Source organism: Anoplopoma fimbria, chromosome 13 (genome assembly GCF_027596085.1).
Source record: "Anoplopoma fimbria isolate UVic2021 breed Golden Eagle Sablefish chromosome 13, Afim_UVic_2022, whole genome shotgun sequence".
Lineage (NCBI taxonomy): Eukaryota > Metazoa > Chordata > Actinopteri > Perciformes > Anoplopomatidae > Anoplopoma > Anoplopoma fimbria.
The window spans coordinates 9804199-9821346 of record NC_072461.1 but is presented as its reverse complement, the minus strand read 5'-3'; the positions used below and the strand labels follow the sequence as shown (position 1 = coordinate 9821346).

Genomic DNA, 17148 nt, shown 5'->3' with positions numbered 1-17148 from the left:
AAATATTATCACAGTTACAATAAATACCTTAAGGGGAATAATACCTACATGATAGTTTGTTTAAATATGGGGATAGTTTTGGATTGTTGTCTGTAAATCAAGAGTTAAAGGCAGGAGGCCTTACCTTGCTGCTTCTGGGTATTACTTGTGAGCATAAGGAGTCTTAATACACTGCAGTAAGATGGTTGGCAAAGACTAACTTTAAAATTTGGATTTTAAGAGTAATTATTCAAAATAAATCAAAATTGAATGACCTTGAAGAAAAAAAAACCCAGAAAAGTGTTCAGTCAAAATCTTTTGTCCACAAAAAGTAATAAGTGCAAAAAAAGGATTTTGGAAACAACTTGAATCATTTATTTTGGACTTAATCAATGAATACAAAAACATTTGGGGTTGGCTGACCACAGGAAGTATTTACAAATGTGTTATCTACAAGAAGGAATGGGATAATCGATATCTGCTTTCCCAAGACGGGCAAAAAATAGAGAGCAGGAGTGCTGGAATTGACATCGGGGCAGTCTGAACCACACAGCCAGTTGCTTTGAAATCTAAAGAGTCAAAACACTGAAGCTTCATCACACAGATGGCATTCGTGTGGCTGACAGATGACAGTTTATAAAACCTTCTGCTGTGAATCTCAGACAAGAAATAAGAAATTGAGTGATCATCGACCACCATGCGATCACTACAGCCTGTCAATCACTCAGGAAAAGTCCCAGTCGCCTGCCTTCCTCTATTCTCCCTTGTTTGGCCGTTATCAAACAGCTTAGGAAGCTTCTTCGTCGATTTTGGGTGCCAAGTAGTATTTGACGTGTCCCATATCGGCAATCTTGTACTCCACCACTGAAGAAAAACAAAAAGAAATCAAGTTAATGCCACAGAAGTTTCCGTAAAAGTGTTGAGAATCCAAACAAAGACTTTCCCAGTAACTAAAAAAAAGGACTGATTTACTTACCGAGGGGGATATCAGCAGACATGCTGAGGGTGACCGTCTTGGACAGCGGCGTCGCCTTGGTGAAGAAGTTCAAGTAGTTGAGGGCAAAGATCAGCTGGACGGGTTCATTCATCTCGATAGTAACCTAAAAACAGAAAGGAGGAATGGTCATCAGTAAAAGTAAAGTAGGGTCAGCATTAGATCATTTCCATAATCTTTTCATCAAATCCCATTTTCAAGTAGCTCATGGAGACGTCTTAAAATAGTTTGTTTTGTCCAACTCAGAAAACACAAAAAAGGTTAAGACTTCAGTATTGAGAAGCTGGAAAATGATAATCAAAATAGCTTCAGATTAATTTACTGTCAATCAAAAATTGTTTTCAGAACTTAATTCTCGCTTTTTAAAGAAAAAACCCCCCATAAATTCAGCGACAAATACTTTGAGTAATTTTTTATTTATTTAATTAATCATGTATAAAAAGATTAAACTGATGTTAACAGTACTGGCCAAAGTCATTAGGTTACTAATGACCCAAACTTTTGAGTCTGGCTCCACCATTTTTCAGAGTTCAGCTCAATATAGGGCTCATACTCACAGCCTCGTCCTCTTTGTCCACATTGCTGGTCTGGGACAGCTTGACGTTTCCTGTGCCCAGCTCTCCCGAGGCAGAGAACGTGACTCCGTCCTTGGCGCAGGAGATCATGACAGCGTCACCGATCTGGGAAAGGTCGCGGCAGATACGGGCAAACTCCCCAGAGGGCATCTTCACCACACAGCTGTACTCCTGCTCCTGGAAGGGCAGAGAGACAGACAGAAAGGTCAGGGACGGTGTGCATAATGTGTGTCGGCGCCCAAAAGACCGGGACAGGACGAATATGACTTACTGGAATGCCGAGCTGCTCCACATCCAGGTCCATCAACTTCATCTCGTAATCTGAGACTTTCTCCTGGTCTGTAAGAGTGAAAAGAAGAGATAAATAAGACGTTGATCCTGAAGAAACAGAGCTGAACTGGATCTGTCAAGTTTATGTCATACTGCTTTAATGTCAATATCTCAAAAACTTACTGAGCGTCTCAAACACCAGGGCGAGTGTGTCTGCATTGTCTTCTGCTCTGAGGGTGATGATGTCTTCATTTCCTGCACACTTCAGGATTTTTGACATACTGTATGAAAATGACACAAGTCAGTTTTTGACACAAAAAAAACACAAGTCAAAAAGCTTGAAATAAAATGTGCCCATTATTTGAATAATTATTCACTTTTTAATAGTCTTATTTTATAGGAAAAATAAACATTTCCCACTGTCAAGTGTGAGTATCTGGTACTTTTTTGTTTTAATATAAGATAAGATAATCCTTTATTAGTCCCGCAGTGGGGAAATTTACAATTTTATACATTGAAAGACTGATTTCAAATTCATATCATTGAGTCTCAGGCTGCTGCTGAGGAATGAAAGCAATTTGATAAATTCACCATTGTCTTAAGTTTTCAATAGCATATTGTGTTCAATAAATGTAAATTTAAAGTTAATCTGCAGTTTTTTCACAATACATGAATTGCTCTTTAAATGTCACCAATAACATGTTTTTGACATATATACAGTAAAGCCTACTAAAATGCATCTACTGCTTTAAAGTAATGCATGTTTGTGCTTTGACATATGTAAATAACGGGACATCACCAAAAGCTCACGGGCTAAAATCATCCAGAGCACCGGTGTCACGTTACAAAGAGAGGCGGCAGTGCAACGGAAGTGGAAGTTCCCGGGTTGAACAACAATTCCCGCCAACCATCCCTGCACAGCATTTGGCGCTCAAATGACGTCGCTACGTAATGACAATGTAGCAGTCTGCTCTCAAACTGCGCCGGCTCTCGAGTTACGTAACGTCATTAATGACACTGAACAAAAATAGTATTTTAAACCAAATGACCGATTCGTAAACGATACATTATGAAAACATCCATTTAGACACCGACGGTGAAGCGTTAACGGCTCAGTCCGGCACAGAGACATGCCCGGGCACTCCACCAAGATGGCTACCCTCTTTGTAGGCTCCACATATTAGACACGGAGCTATTTATGCTAACAAAAGATGCTAAAGTGAACATTTAGCTAACTATTAACGTTACACGCTAACGTTAATAGTTTGCTCTGAGCGTATAAACCAAACCTCAGATGTTTTTACATCAACTTAAGCAGCGACGAAACTTTATCGGCTCAACCTCTCAAACTAGCGTCCCTTCAGTCAGCAGATGCTTATGCTGACTCTACAAGCCAGCAACAGATTGACACATCATATGCAGGTTATCTGCGCTAGAAGAGCGGCATGTAATGTTAGTGTAAATGTTAATGTTAGTGTTAATGTTAGTGTTGGCTCCACCTGCTGAGGTTGACTCCCATGGCCAGGTTTCTGTCGCAGCGGTACGAGTCGAAGCCGTCGTGCCGCAGGGTGAGCTGCACCAGCGAGACGTGAGAGGAGTCCATGCTCTGCAGGGAGATGCCGGACGAGCTGACATCCCAGCAGGCTTCTGTGATCAGGTCCTTCAGAGCCTCCAGCACCTTCTTCAGGATGGATCCCTGGACCAGGCGAGCCTCAAACATGGCGGCTGTGGAGCTTTAAGTCTGCGTGGAGTCTAACGAGGAGATGGTTACGTGGCTCCGTCAAAGGTGGAGGCCGTTTGAGCGGAGGAGACGGTGATACTCTCCGAAGAGTCGAGGCTTTGTGTTGTTAGCTAGCAGCAGAGCAGCACGCGGACACTACTCTCGCAGCAGAAGGAAGATTTGAGCTGTAAGCGCGCGCTACAGTCAGCTTTTAATGACTCGGCGTCGTTGCGTCACTTCCGTGTCCGTTGTCGTCGCCTTCTGACAGCGAGTGGGCGCTGATCTCCGCCATGTTGGAGAGGACAACCCCGAGACTACAGTCACCACAGGACGAGACTTGAGACCATGTTAAAACAAGTGTAATATTTAATGCATATATGTACATTATCAAACGCACATGCTTAGTGAAGGTGTAGTCATAGGACATACAAAATAAACATGCTATATAACAGTTTGTCACAATTACACATCTTCAAATGTATACAAGAAAAGGGATTAAGGGACCTTTCACCCTTTCAAGTGTAATAATGGATCTGGTGTCTATGGACAATTAAAATTAGATCAATTGTAACATATTTTGAGGACACTTTTTTTTTTACACAAAGACCTTTGAACTATTTAAGGAGTTTGGTCTCTCTTATACCATAGCAACAATACATTTTTTAATACTGTATGTAGACATAATATGTACTGTATATTAGTGTGTATAGTATATGTGAGGGTACATATGGGGGCATACATGTACATATGTAGAAGGGGCAACTTTTATTCCCCCTATTCTTTCCACTGTGATCACTTATGTGTAATATGCAAACCTGTAATAAATAATTAAACGCAAACACAGCAAGCTTTTTCTATTTTCTTTTATTGATCAATGAGCAGTATTTGGTTCGACTGACACACAGCAGCACTAATCCATGTCCCCCGTTTGTCGCACGCATATAAAAAGGATGGTAACTTTATACTTTCGTTTTACCCCTGAGTATATGTGTATATATATATATAATATATATATATATATATATAGAGATATAGATTCAGGCCACTTAAGAACAGGGTCACAAGATCTTAGAAAAGAGAGAACATCTTTGCAGAAAAGCAATCTGAGGTATTAAGGAATGGCAGACATGAAGATTGCAAATTTTGCAGGATGTGTTGTGGCAGGGATTTAATTATATACTGTGGGTAACCGTTTAGAGACTATCAGACAGGATGTAGTTGGTTGCCATGGCGAGGATGGGGGCTCCTGTTGGGACACCTGGGAAAGGACCACTGGACCCAGCGATGTCAACGTGGGAGTACGGCAGAGGTGTGTTAGAATCCACACCATGCTGCGTTGGAAATTAAGAAATAAAAGTTAGTCACTGCACTCCATATTATATTTTTCACACTTACTGATAAATAATTACTTAGTCGGACAACATGTGAGCACCTTGTCAAGCCCTGAGGCCATGATGAGGAAAGCTGCAGGGGTCTGATGTCCTCGAGGTGTAGCGGTGGACGGCAGGTTGTTACACTGCAGAATATCCTCGTACTCAGACTTTCCCTTGTGGAAGTCGTAGTCCTCTCGTCTGATACTGGAAACCTCGAACACGTCGCCCAATGCCTCCCCAGCTGCATGAGAACAGAGGAAGACCACGTGTTTATTAGTGATGGAGGAAATAAAGCTCTCTGGAGCATAAAAAAAAAAAAATCACTGAAGCAGTTGTGCTGGAAGTTATCTATGGTTTATTAGTATTTGATAAAGTCAAAATGGTGACATCTGCTGGGCAGCCCACGTTATTGCAATTATACAAAGACTTCACAAGAGATAAGATATGTAGACCTCAGTCAATAATTAAGCAAATAATTAAGCCATATTCCAATTTATGTTTTAGAATAGTTTAACCAATGTCATCCCAAACATCTGTGTTTTGTCTTTAACCCTTTGGCAGTGTGTTTTCAATTCATGAAATATAATAGTTACATTTTCTTGTGCGTAGAAAGGTCTTATTCAGTGTTCTGTTATACTTAGCTCCGCCCTCTTGACACATTTGGTTGCAAAAAGCCAAGATGGTGACAGCCGAAATGTCAAATTCGAGGCTTCAAAATGGCCTCAAACCAATGGACATCGTCACTGTGACTATATCAACTTCTTATATAGGGTCTATGACCGGTTCATCCTTCAGTCTAGGTGGCAGTTTGTGCCAAATTAATTTATTCCCCCCCAGGCGTTCCTGAGATATTGCGTTCATGAGAATGGACCAGACAGACAGACAACCTGAAAACATAATGCCTCCGGCCACGGCCGTCGTGGAGGAATAAAAACAAACTTTTACCGTTAAATTGATCTGTATAGTTTTCTCACCTTTCTGCCACTGAGCAGCGTTATCGTTGCGATGAGCCGGTCCGTTATCCATGATGATCTACACAGAACATTTAAAAGTGAACTCAGTACAAACAAGGATTTCTACAGCAGCGAATTCAAGTTGCAGTATTTCAGCAGTACTCACAGAGTAGTTGGGTCCCATGGCTCTGATGGCGTGACCGGTCAGAGTAGCAATCGTAAACAGCTCAGGAGAAGTCTCACGCACCGCCTGCAGACACAGATGATCAGAGTGAGAAGGATAGAACTGAAGAAAATGATTTAGGAGGTATTAATAACGGGATGTTCTGACCTTCTCCTTCATCTCACAAAGCAGGTCGACCATCACCATGCGTCCCTCGGCATCCGTGTTTCCCACTCTCACTCTGCGACCCGCACGGGAAACCAACAGTTCATCGGCCACGTAGCAGTCTGAGGAAACACACACAGAGGGTGTCTAACACAGATCCCACAGACAGAAATCCAAACAGGAACAGGCATGATGGGGTGAAAAAAAGTGGGATTACACCGACCTGCACCGACGCTGTTCCTCACCATGGCCATGGAGCCGATAACCTTCAGATGTTTTGGCTTCAGTTTGGCTAAAATCTAAAAGAGCAGGAGGGGGTTAAGAAAAGAAAAAACAGTGCTGCAAGTTAAAACAATGCTTGAAACTTGAAGTTACACAGTCCATACTGGGTGTAGTGGGTGGGGGGAGGTCACTGACCTGGAAGAAGCCAGCCACAGCAGCAGCTCCACACTTGTCTCTGTGCATCCCAGCCATGAAACCTCCAGCCTTGATGTCAGCTCCACCGGTGTCGTAGGTGATGCCCTGGAAAACACCACATATTGAGAATGTGCTTCGTCACGTCTTATTAATTTACACCATTACCCTGTAATTCAGACTGACATCTGGTATTTTTTTAAAGTATCTTTTGCTCACTTTTATACAAACTTATATTAAATTAGTTAGATTCATCGCCACCATTCCATTTCAGGCGCCTTTCATAAAACTATAGTTTGATAAAGCTATCATTTGCAGCTCTAAAAAACCTTACAAACATAAACCTATTTCTCCATTTACTATTGCTTGTGCAACATTATTAAAGTGATTTCATTATAAAAGATATACCATAGTTCCAAACTTCAATGTTTAATTGTTGTACAATATGCATTTCTCTCCTGGCGAGTTAATGACTGATTCTATTTTGATCCATAAACGTTCAGTGGTTCAGGGCAGCAGTCTCAGAGTCTCTTCTCACCTTTCCCACCAACATGAGTGTCTTTTGGACCGGTCCGTCTCCACAGTACTGCAGCTTGATCACTCTGGCCTGGTGACGGGGAACGCCTGTATGAGGAGGAAACTATGAGTAAGTATGCAAACATCTTTTAAAAATAAAATATATTTAACAGAACAAATAATGTTTGTTGTGATAAAAACTAAATATGTTCTCCTACAGTCGGCACAGCGGTTGACGGCAGCCAGACAGGGATACTCTTTCTCCAGAACCTTCACGTCGCTCACCACTTCCACCTGAAGGTCAATGAACACATGTTATGTTTCTTATGTTTTGGGATCTGGAACTAAACACCAACACACACTTTTCCCAGACTGAGACTGAAATAGTTTCTACACATTTTTGTGATTCTAAGGAGGAACACCAGAGGACTTTCTCATCACAATAAAACTAACAGAGGATCATGATATAAAGTGTCTTGGGACCTTCACGGGGCTGTCCTTGAAGAGTTCCTGGACGTAATCGGCCACACAAGGAGCAGCCATACGTTCGGGGTCCGAGCCGCCGATGTCCCGGCATGCCAGCCTGAGGAGGGGAAACAGGACGGCCGGTGGTGAGTGAGTGAACACCACCACACGTTAAATCTTAGCAGAGAGTGAGGTTAAGTGTTTTTAACCCACCTCCCACTCTCCAGGGCATCGGCGAGCTCCACCAGTCTCCGTCCCTGAGCCTCCTGCGCCGCCCACAGACCCAGAACACACACCTTGTAGTCGGTGGGTTTTACCTTCCCTTCCCTCACTTCCAGGGGCTTTTTTGGGGGGGAAAAAGATATATATATATTTTTTATGTTAGCATGTTCAAAGCTAACATTTTATATCTAGGTTCATGCAGATACAACCACAGAACACATTATATCACCTTTTGCAGTGTATTTGAAAAGTAATACTTCTTTAAAACTGTCCACTAGCAGTCGGATGATCCGATGTGCATAAAATACAGTTGGTGTATAGAATCTTTATGTAAGCCCTGTATAAGGAGATATCATCTCACCATGTAGAGAGCATGAAGGGCCCCGAGTGCAGCCACCATGGTGCTGTTCTTGTAGTCCTTGTGTGGAGGGCAGACCAGCAGGGGGCGCTGCATGCCTGCTTTCAAGGCCCTGAAGAAGACACGCAGGTGAGCGAGAGACAAAGAAACCAGGTGGACCTGAAATATGAGAAAATATTCTCCATTTAACTGACCTTTTGATGCCGTTGACCGCTGCATCACTGAAGCGCCTGACGTCGTCATAGTCGCGGTTTAACGGGCCGGTGGAGGCAAACACCAGGCGGTTACCAGGGAGACCGGGGACCTTGAGGACCACCACCTCCTCCCCAAGACCGCTATCCACCTGGAGGGAGAGCAGAGAAGGATAGTAAGACCACACAGCAACACTAGAAGAACACGTTACACCACCACTTGTTGGTGAACACATGAAATACCAAGATGGGTGCCAATTCAGAGATTTGGAAGGAAAACTATGCACAGTCCAATCTTTGTTTACAGTAATATTTAAAGTTGACCCTTTGAATTGCAGCAGTGTCTACTTGTGACTTACATTCATTGGTTGTACAAAAGAAAAACATCTAAAATGTCGAAAAAATGAATCTTACTTTGTGAATCATTCATGTTGTTTTCTGCTCTCCTATCCTTTTTAAGGATTGTAACCAACGCTTTAGTGGAGAGGTGGGAAATAGGAATCTAACCAAAGTTCACACAGGGTTGAATTATGGTCCTAATCTCCCGATCAGATTCAATTTGGATTTAGAAAGTCCCGATATGATTCAATTGAGTAAGATTTTGAAGATAAAGTATATATTTTGCAAACTTAAAATGTATCTTTCATCGAACAAAACAGCAGCTATCATAAGCACTACTTTCACAATCACATGTTTTACACATCATGCATCCTTAAAATAATAATTTATAACATTACCTACAGTCTACATGTAACAATGCACATGTTACAAACTAGGGATTTTGAGAATCGATACAGGGTAACTGAATTTTAAGTCAAAATAAATCCTAAAATCTGTTGGGTTTTTCTCCTGTCCTGCATGAGAACGGATTTTCATGTCAATTTAGTCTGGGTGTGATAGAGACAAAGGAGGGTCAGGTGAGGAAATGCATGTTTCCGTAGGTAGTGTTTGGCTGCAGGTGGTGGAAGAACAGAGGCTTACAGAGCTGTAGTCCTGCAGCGGTGCCTTCAGACACTCGAGCTCGGAGGGCAGCGTGTCATGGCTCCTGGTCACCAACACGATGCCATCAAAACTAAGAAGAAGAAGAAGGAGGAGACAACCCCATCATCTACCACAAAACGGTCTGTTTTAAAGATGCACAAAATAAATTCCCAACACCCTGGCAGCTATAGAGGAAGTGCAGGGTTTCTGTCGATACTCACTTCTGGTTCTTGAGGTCGGTGGTCCATTCAACAGGCTGGACGCTGCACAGAGGAACACACAGACAAAAGTGATTTCCTCTTGTATGAGCAGTGTCAGCAGTAGACAGCGTGATGCAGTCAGACTCAGCTTTTTACAATGCAGGTTAAAGATAACAGAGAGGGTCAAAGTGTGGAAACCTGCAAGACCTTTGAGAGCTGCTTTCAGCTGTTTCACCAGTTTTTACCAGTTTTTGTTATAAATCTGTAAACCAGTCTGGGTTTTACTCTCACCAGACATTTCTGGCATCATATGACACACAAAAGGAAGCATAGTAAGACTGAAAGTGAAATCTCAGCAAAAAAACCCCACCAAAAAACCTATGTGGGCCCTTTTAGTGGAAACTGAATCCAGATCTGAACAAGCTCGTTTTGCAACATGAGAGGATCAGATGTTCTACCAACAAATGAGGCATCACGGATCATTTAAATGACTAAACCTAAAATAAATGTCCTAATTAAACCAGTTGAAGAAAACACATTAAACAACAGCTGTGTAAGGGGGGATATCCTATTTAACAAAAACCTCTCTGGGTCTCTTCGTGCACAAAGCGCACGCGGCGGTAGGCTACACTTATAGAAACCCGTTGCACCAAAAACAGCAAATCAGGAGCGTAACGTTTTAATAAAAGTAGAATTAATCTCACCTGGTGCACATTTTGTCCTCCTTCTCCTCTGTCTTCGGGTTGAAAGAGACAGCTGATAGCCGGTAACAACGGGTCCTCCCTTCAGTCCTCTCCAGGTTGATCACATGATCCATTAAGACACACTCGTGCTGCCTCCGCGGGCTTCTCGTGCCTCGTAATTACCAGTGTCTCAGTCGTAAAATCCAACTTCTCGTCAACTGATATTAAGTAGTTACTTTTTTGTTCCGGTTGGAGTACTTCAAGTGTGTACTAGTACTCTGGTTACCCACATAAGTGAAATTGACAATCATGCTTACGGTTGTTGTTTCAGGTTAACGAAAGTTCCCACTGTACGTGAAGGCGCATTTCAGGATACAGTAGGGAGTTGTAGTTTCCAGAACTGATTGAACAGAAGAGAAAATTAGCATTTAGATTGTTTTATGACTAATATATGAATACTATATTGACATAATGTAATATCAATCACGGATACACTCTGTCGTTAGCTTCCGCTGACAGTTTATCTCTCCTCTGACTGGGCTGACCTCGTGAACTACAAACACCAACCGGAAGTAGCTAAACGCAGTGTTTTCTGTGCACAGCCGGAGAGGTGAGTATTAACTAGAGACGGTACAAAGGGCAGGAAAGAGGTATCTTTCAGTAGCAGGTTACAGTGTGACTTTACTCCTGATATGTCATTTTATCTCAGCTAAAAATCAAACTGCAACGCGTCAGCTCGAGCTGCAGGTAGGCAGGCAGCTGTTACCCGCTGCCGTGTTCATGCTTTTGTTGTCGTTATGACTTAGTGACAGCAGGGACTGATAGTTGTGCATTGTGGCAAATATGCTGACATGATTCGTACTTGACCCATTTGTGCGACACTATGAGTGTCGAGAGTTTAAAACTTTCTCTTAAGTCAGTTAAAGTCAGATGAGATTATAAAAATCAGCCTGGGGACTATAAGCAATTTGAACAAAACATATTTTCATAGGAACATACCAGAACTGTTTTCCCACGTGTATTTGATGCATAAGTTTTCAGCTGCTTCAACTTCACAGCAGGACCACTGCTGAAATCACAACTCAATAAATCCATAAATAGCATGGACTCTAATCACTGAAATGGCTTTGATAAAAGATTATCAAGAAAAAAATGCCAAACTTTCTCAGGTTCCAGCATCTCTAATGTGTAGATTTGCTTCCTGGTTATCTCTTGTACAAATTTAAAGAGTTTGTGTGCACTTTGTATTATTTAATGGCATCTAATAGACTAACAGGGAATTGATAAATAACAAAAATATTATAAATAGGATGATAAAGGGAGGTTTTTATGTGTGCAGATGCTGCAATCTATTTAAAGTTTGTCTTAATGACATGTGAATTATATTCCTCTCTGCTTGTCTGTCTTCTGCTTTGTCACTTCTCGCGTCCTCAACAGATGAGACTTCCTCTTCGCTCCTTTTGCATTGTCAGGAGTTTGTTCCCTCAAAGGCGACCAGCATCAAACCCACAGAGGAGAGGCCTGAGCGGTGCAGCGATGCGTCTGGTGCAGTTTCGACGCCATGGTGACGGTGGAGGTGTCAGGGTGGGAGTGGAGCAAGGCGGCGGAGGGCTTGGCGTGGTGGATCTGAAGGCGTTTGACCCCTCCATGCCCTCGACAATGAGAGAGCTGCTGGAGCTGGGAGACGAGGGTCTGGAGTGTGCACAGAGGTATCAAACACCTCCACTCATGTTTTTACTAAATATGTTTGTGTGTTCTGTTTGGACTCTTAAATCATTGCCTTCTTCTTCCTAATTGGTCCTCATAATCTTCCTTAATTGCTTTACTTCATCACAAAATCATCGTCCTCTTCCTCGACATCTTAATAAATCATCGTCACGGTAACTGTATTCTCCTTAAATCACATTTTTTCCCCCTGAATAAATGTACTCTCCTAAATCAACAACCTTCTTGTTTAATCACTTATATTTCATCTTCTCAAATCATAGCCGCGTTTCTAACTCAGCAACCTATTCTTGTGTAATCATGTCTATAAATCACGCTCATCGTAAAACGCAGATCAGAATCTTCTTCAATCAACTAAATTGTCTCTTCTTAAATCAACATCTTGTTCCTTTCCTCGATTAGCATCTTCCTCCTAAATGATTTAAACCATTTCATCGTTGTGGTGAAACATCATCTTCCTAAATGGACTTGTTAGATTAGCATCTTCTCCCTACATCCTCTCTTTATTCCTACAACTTCACCTTCCTCAGCATCTTCCTCTTCCATCCTCTTGCTAACTCCTCCTCCTCCTCAGAGCCTTGTCGTCCGGTCAGTGTGTGGTGGAGCGGTCAGACATCCAGCTGCTGTCTCCTGTGTTGAGCCCAGAGAAGGTGGTGTGTGTGGGTATGAACTACAGGGACCACTGCCTGGAGCAGAACGCCCCAATCCCCAAAGAACCCATCATCTTCAACAAATTCCCCAACACCATCACAGGGCCGTACGACGACATCATTCTGCCCTCAGAGAGCCAGGTGAGAGCCAGCGCCCAAACTTTACTTATATTCCACTTTTCATAAAAAAAGAGGTGAAAAAAGGTGGAATGCAATAAGTATTGTAGCCCAAAAAAAAGTACTGAAATCAAGAAAGAGTCAAAGCAAAGCCTTTTTAAAGATGTGCATTGATTTGGTTTGTGGGACGTTCCAGGGACGTTCACTTTTCAGAGTTCAGCTCTGAAGACCTGAGGCTGCTCTTAGTGGTCTGAGCCCACAACAACTCTTTTCGATCTAATGTAGTGCCTTCTATGTCAAGAGTAACCTTTATAAAACAGTCCTACAAGTAACAGGGAGCCAATGGAGAGAAGATGAAACGGGTGTTAAGTATGATCTATGTTGCTGCAAAGTTATGGACCAGTTGCAGTCAAATACTTGTTGAGGCAGTAAAAGAAGTCTGATTTTTTCCCCCAAATCTTAAGGTTGAAGTAGGCGTCTAGATTTTGCAATATTCCTTTATTAAAAAAAAGAGAGCAAGAATGAACCAGTGATTTTACTGGGCTAAACATTTCGGTTTGGATCAAAAGTATTTCTATTTAGGATTTTGCATTTTATCAAGCAGGTGAATTAAATTTGAGAAATTCGGTAAAATTAAGCAATGTGTGGGAAAATACTAAATTCAATAAAAGAAATGTACAACCTGTTATACGACATCCTCTGTCCTTGGGCCCTCGCATTGAAAAGTAAAAACTCCCCAGAAAAACCCCTTTAAACTGTTTTTAGTGTTTAGTCGAAGAAAGTACTTGAGTGAAAACTTTATCCACAGGAGGAAACGGGAGTCATTTCTCCCTCTCTCTTATTTCTTGTCTTGAAATAAAAATCAAGACAAATTAATTTACATCATAATTAAACCAGATAACTTCACTCCCAGTTGAAGATGTTCTTTTTCTAGCATATTATAGGAAGAGATTAACACTACATTATCAGTCATGTTTCGTTTAAGAGACCAAATACTGCGCTCTCCCAAAGTCCATACACAAAATCAACAGACCTCAGTGTTTATATGAACGGGAAATTAAACCGGTAGTGTGGTGCTGGATGTCCTTAAACGCCACGGACAAAATCAACTAATTCAATTCTTTGTTTTCAAAGAGCTCTTTGGCGCTCACTCCCCAACATTTTGAATATTGAAATGTTTTGCCGGTGTGAGCAGCACCTCTATTGCTCTGATTTACACCCAAATCAAATTTTACTTGACTTGACTTTTATTTTGTAAAGACACTACAGACTTAAAACCTGCTTGGCAATAATGTGTAGTTTGTACTGTTGCATTTGCTTCATCTCTTGCCGGACTGAAGGAGGTGGACTGGGAGGTGGAGCTGGCCTTTGTGATTGGACGAGGAGGAAAACACATCAAGGTGAGCGTGGCGTCTCATCATCACCTCTGTCTGCCACGCTGTTGAAGAAGCGTCTCTGACTCCGTCTCCTCTCCTCTCGTTGCTCAGGAGGAAGACGCTCTCTCCCACGTGGCCGGCTTCACCGTGGCCAATGACGTCAGCGCACGCGACTGGCAGATGAAGCGAAACGGGAAGCAGTGGCTGCTGGGAAAAACCTTTGACAGCTTCTGTCCCCTCGGCCCTGCGTTAGTGACCACCGATGCTGTGAAAGGTGAGAGGGAACGAGAAACCTCATCAGGGAGAGACAATCTGGTGAATCACATGATTATGATGAATAGATCTCTGTTGGTGAAAACATTCCTGATGAATGTGTTTTATTTTAGATTGAGGCGATCTCAATACAGAGATCTTATCTGTATCTGATTAACCTCAGAGGCAAGGATATAAATGTACTATAACCCTTAGACTAATAAAAACATGTCCTTTGTTCATTTACAGGCTTGTGATAACCAAACTCAATGGAAGACTTTTAAAGAATGCAATTTTCAACCTTTTTCACGGTCATACCGAATGTCAAAGAATGACAGAAAACCTGTAGGGAATATAAGCATAATAAAGCAGGATATCTATTAAGCCCAAGAACTTATTGGCATTTCTGTCTCATATCGGTCGATACTTCCAAGCTTTACATTATGATGATGTTTAATAATATAATTAATCAAATAACATGACCTCAAACTGAACGTTGATGGATTAACCCAAAAATACAAAAAATGTGAATTTAAGTTTTGCTAAAAAAAATCTGTTTCACTTTAGTTTACAAACCACACACAAAAATAAGAAATCTCATGTTGCTGCCTATGGCAGGCAGAAAACGCATTCAGGAGCTGTGTAAATTCAATTGAGGTCTTTTTTTATTTTTTATTCCCATTCCCCCTCCAGAGCCTCACAACCTGGGCGTCCGCTGCCTGGTTAATGGAGACACAGTCCAGAGCAGCAACACTGATCAGATGATCTTCAAGACGGAGGCGCTGGTGGCCTGGGTCTCAAAGTAAGTCCACTCTGTCCTTCTGCAACTTCACACAGATTTACATAATATATATCTATATACGCAACTTTGACATTTTTCTGCTTCAGTAACCTGAGCTGAGTTTTCCATTAAAAGAATTATGCAAATGTGTCATAAATTAATCCAAAAAAAGGAGCGCTGTGCGTGCATTTGGCCTCCGTTCTTTAAGGACCCGAAGCTGAAATTACATGCTTCAACTAAGACCTTCCCTCCACGGCTGTCACCCTTTGGGCCCTCAAGGTGCACTGACCAACTGGAGCGTTCTCTGATCTGAGAAGCCTTTCCCTCCTAGACGGACTCACTGGTGACGATGCCAATGTCGTTCTATAACAATGGCAGCCCACGGCACCGTTTCACAGGAACTCTGTTCCCGCAGGGATACTTTGGAGATGTTATGCGTGTGATTTGCATGCTTTTAATCTGTTGACCAACTCTATGAGACACACTTTCCACAGTCAACAGCAAGTCATGCTCTTTGCTGCTCCTGAATCTGAACCTGAACCGCCACTGTGTATGTGTGTGTGTGTGTGTGTGTGTGTGTGTGTGTTGTGTTTTCTCTGTCAGGTTTGTGACTTTGACTCCAGGAGATGTTTTCTTGACAGGCACTCCTCCAGGCGTGGGTGTGTTCAGAAAGCCACCCGTCTTTCTCAAGGTGACTTAATGTAGCAAACTGGTTTTTGTGTCAGGTTTTACTTTCGCTTCATCCAAAAGAACTTAATGGCAGCATATTATGTGTGTACAGTCCCTAACACAGTGGTTTAATAGGTAGAGATGGAGTGGTTGAGTTTAAAAGGAGTAAAAGTTGTATTTTAACTGTTTTTCCTTTCAGAAAGGAGACGTGGTGGAGTGCCAGATCGACCAATTAGGCTCTATTATCAACAAAGTGGTCTAAACTGCTGAGAACACCAACAGACCATGAAGGAATGTCACCTGTTAAACAAACTGCCCCTCTGATCCCCTGCTTCACACAATGAATTACTATTTCCACAAAGTTTAATGTCATTCTTCTGATAGAATGTTATTCTGAATGTTTTTATTCGTGATACTACAGTGATTGTGAGGGAGGAACACACTGTATTTTTACTTCGGGAAACAGTATAATTACGTGACTCAGTGTGCTGTTCGGCAGCTTGACCTCAGTCATTGAGTCACAGTCATCGCCAGCTGTAAAAATACCCCTCTAAATCAGCAGCCACCCACTCATGCTATAAGAGCACAAACGATGAACCTCAGGACCCTTTAATGTGTAAAAAAGGGTTTTCATTTTGTTTAATATTCATGATGAATTGTATATAAAACAGTTCGACTAACTTAGAGAATTCAAACACATACTTTCTCATAAAAAGTAGGCCTATTTTCATTAAAGAGAGGAATTTTATTTAATAAAAAAAACAACGCTGTCTTCAAATTTGTCCCTTATATTGTGTTCGAGGAAATTCTTCATAATAATTTCAATCTGCTTTTGATTCATGTACCTGCTTGATTCATTTTCTTTTGGCTTAGATCACTGAAGATAATTTTTTCCCCACTGATAACAGCTTTAGAGAAATCCCCGCACTGAATGGACTCATTTTGCAATTAAGTAAGGTGACTTTTTCTACATGGTCATATTTTTTTTTTTCAAATTAGTTGATTCAAAATTCAACGTTACGTTTTGGAGATTTGGTCCAAAGTAGCTTACATTTCTTGGGTACACAGTACCGTACAGTAATTAGTATCATAAAAATAACAGTCCTGCAATAAATCTTACATTGAAAAAGATTAGTGCCGAGTTTGTTTATCTAATTATAAGATCGTTTCGGGTAATTTTGTGGTGCTGTGTAACTGCATTGATTTTTAATGGGCAGTAAGTATAAAATGTAGTCTACTCCCATTTTAATGGACCAATAAACACTTCTTATTGTTTAACCACATGATAAAGTACATCCAACACAACGATGATGAAGTTGAATCAAAACCTCTGAAAGACTTTCAACAAACTGACCA

General features: G+C 41.6%; 3 protein-coding genes across 5 annotated transcripts; 1 reads left to right on the top strand and 2 right to left on the bottom strand.

The window, feature by feature from the left end:
* Positions 1 to 334: 334 nt before the first annotated feature.
* Positions 335 to 3858, bottom strand: pcna (proliferating cell nuclear antigen). Its single transcript, XM_054610675.1, has 6 exons — positions 3318 to 3858; positions 2002 to 2099; positions 1820 to 1887; positions 1531 to 1725; positions 956 to 1079; positions 335 to 843 (listed from the first exon to the last, which is right to left on the bottom strand). The coding sequence occupies exons 1-6, from the start codon at positions 3536 to 3538 to the stop codon at positions 767 to 769; spliced, it is 783 nt and encodes a 260-aa protein (XP_054466650.1). The 5' UTR covers positions 3539 to 3858; the 3' UTR covers positions 335 to 766.
* Positions 3859 to 4387: 529 nt separating this feature from the next.
* zgc:152830 (uncharacterized protein LOC767682 homolog) lies at positions 4388 to 10371 on the bottom strand. Its single transcript, XM_054610885.1, has 16 exons — positions 10244 to 10371; positions 9561 to 9602; positions 9340 to 9430; positions 8362 to 8510; positions 8171 to 8279; positions 7801 to 7928; positions 7606 to 7705; positions 7341 to 7416; positions 7145 to 7230; positions 6610 to 6714; positions 6416 to 6491; positions 6196 to 6314; positions 6031 to 6114; positions 5886 to 5943; positions 4971 to 5152; positions 4388 to 4869 (listed from the first exon to the last, which is right to left on the bottom strand). Exons 1-16 carry the CDS (start codon positions 10354 to 10356, stop codon positions 4732 to 4734), a joined length of 1656 nt encoding a protein of 551 aa, XP_054466860.1. The 5' UTR covers positions 10357 to 10371; the 3' UTR covers positions 4388 to 4731.
* A 234-nt stretch (positions 10372 to 10605) lies between these two features.
* On the top strand, positions 10606 to 16930 carry fahd2a (fumarylacetoacetate hydrolase domain containing 2A). 3 transcript variants are annotated; one of them, XM_054610887.1, is made up of 8 exons: positions 10606 to 10832; positions 11660 to 11931; positions 12522 to 12738; positions 14055 to 14114; positions 14202 to 14364; positions 15036 to 15144; positions 15727 to 15814; positions 15992 to 16930. In XM_054610887.1, the coding sequence occupies exons 2-8, from the start codon at positions 11660 to 11662 to the stop codon at positions 16052 to 16054; spliced, it is 972 nt and encodes a 323-aa protein (XP_054466862.1). In that variant the 5' UTR covers positions 10606 to 10832; the 3' UTR covers positions 16055 to 16930. The 3 variants fall into 3 exon arrangements, with proteins under 3 accessions (XP_054466862.1, XP_054466861.1, XP_054466863.1); XM_054610886.1 differs by lacking the exon at positions 10606 to 10832 and adding an exon at positions 10843 to 10969 and having other exon boundaries at positions 15992 to 16929; XM_054610888.1 differs by lacking the exon at positions 10606 to 10832 and adding an exon at positions 10845 to 10872.
* The last annotated feature ends 218 nt before the right edge of the window (positions 16931 to 17148 follow it).

Excerpts from the sequence above, each read along its gene's own strand:
- pcna (XM_054610675.1), bottom strand. The coding sequence starts at position 3,538 with ATGTTTGAGGCTCGCCTGGTCCAGGGATCCATCCTGAAGAAGGTGCTG. Across the intron at positions 1,888-2,001 it reads CCTGGTGTTTGAGACGCTCA|ACCAGGAGAAAGTCTCAGAT; the intron begins GTAAGTTTTTGA and ends TCACTCTTACAG. Across the intron at positions 1,080-1,530 it reads TGGACAAAGAGGACGAGGCT|GTTACTATCGAGATGAATGA; the intron begins GTGAGTATGAGC and ends TTCTGTTTTTAG.
- fahd2a (XM_054610887.1), top strand. The coding sequence starts at position 11,660 with ATGAGACTTCCTCTTCGCTCCTTTTGCATTGTCAGGAGTTTGTTCCCT. Across the intron at positions 14,115-14,201 it reads GAGGAGGAAAACACATCAAG|GAGGAAGACGCTCTCTCCCA; the intron begins GTGAGCGTGGCG and ends CTCGTTGCTCAG. Across the intron at positions 14,365-15,035 it reads GACCACCGATGCTGTGAAAG|AGCCTCACAACCTGGGCGTC; the intron begins GTGAGAGGGAAC and ends TTCCCCCTCCAG.
- zgc:152830 (XM_054610885.1), bottom strand. The coding sequence starts at position 10,356 with ATGGATCATGTGATCAACCTGGAGAGGACTGAAGGGAGGACCCGTTGT. Across the intron at positions 8,280-8,361 it reads GCGGTCAACGGCATCAAAAG|GGCCTTGAAAGCAGGCATGC; the intron begins GTCAGTTAAATG and ends TGTCTTCTTCAG. Across the intron at positions 4,870-4,970 it reads TGGCCTCAGGGCTTGACAAG|CATGGTGTGGATTCTAACAC; the intron begins GTGCTCACATGT and ends TTTCCAACGCAG.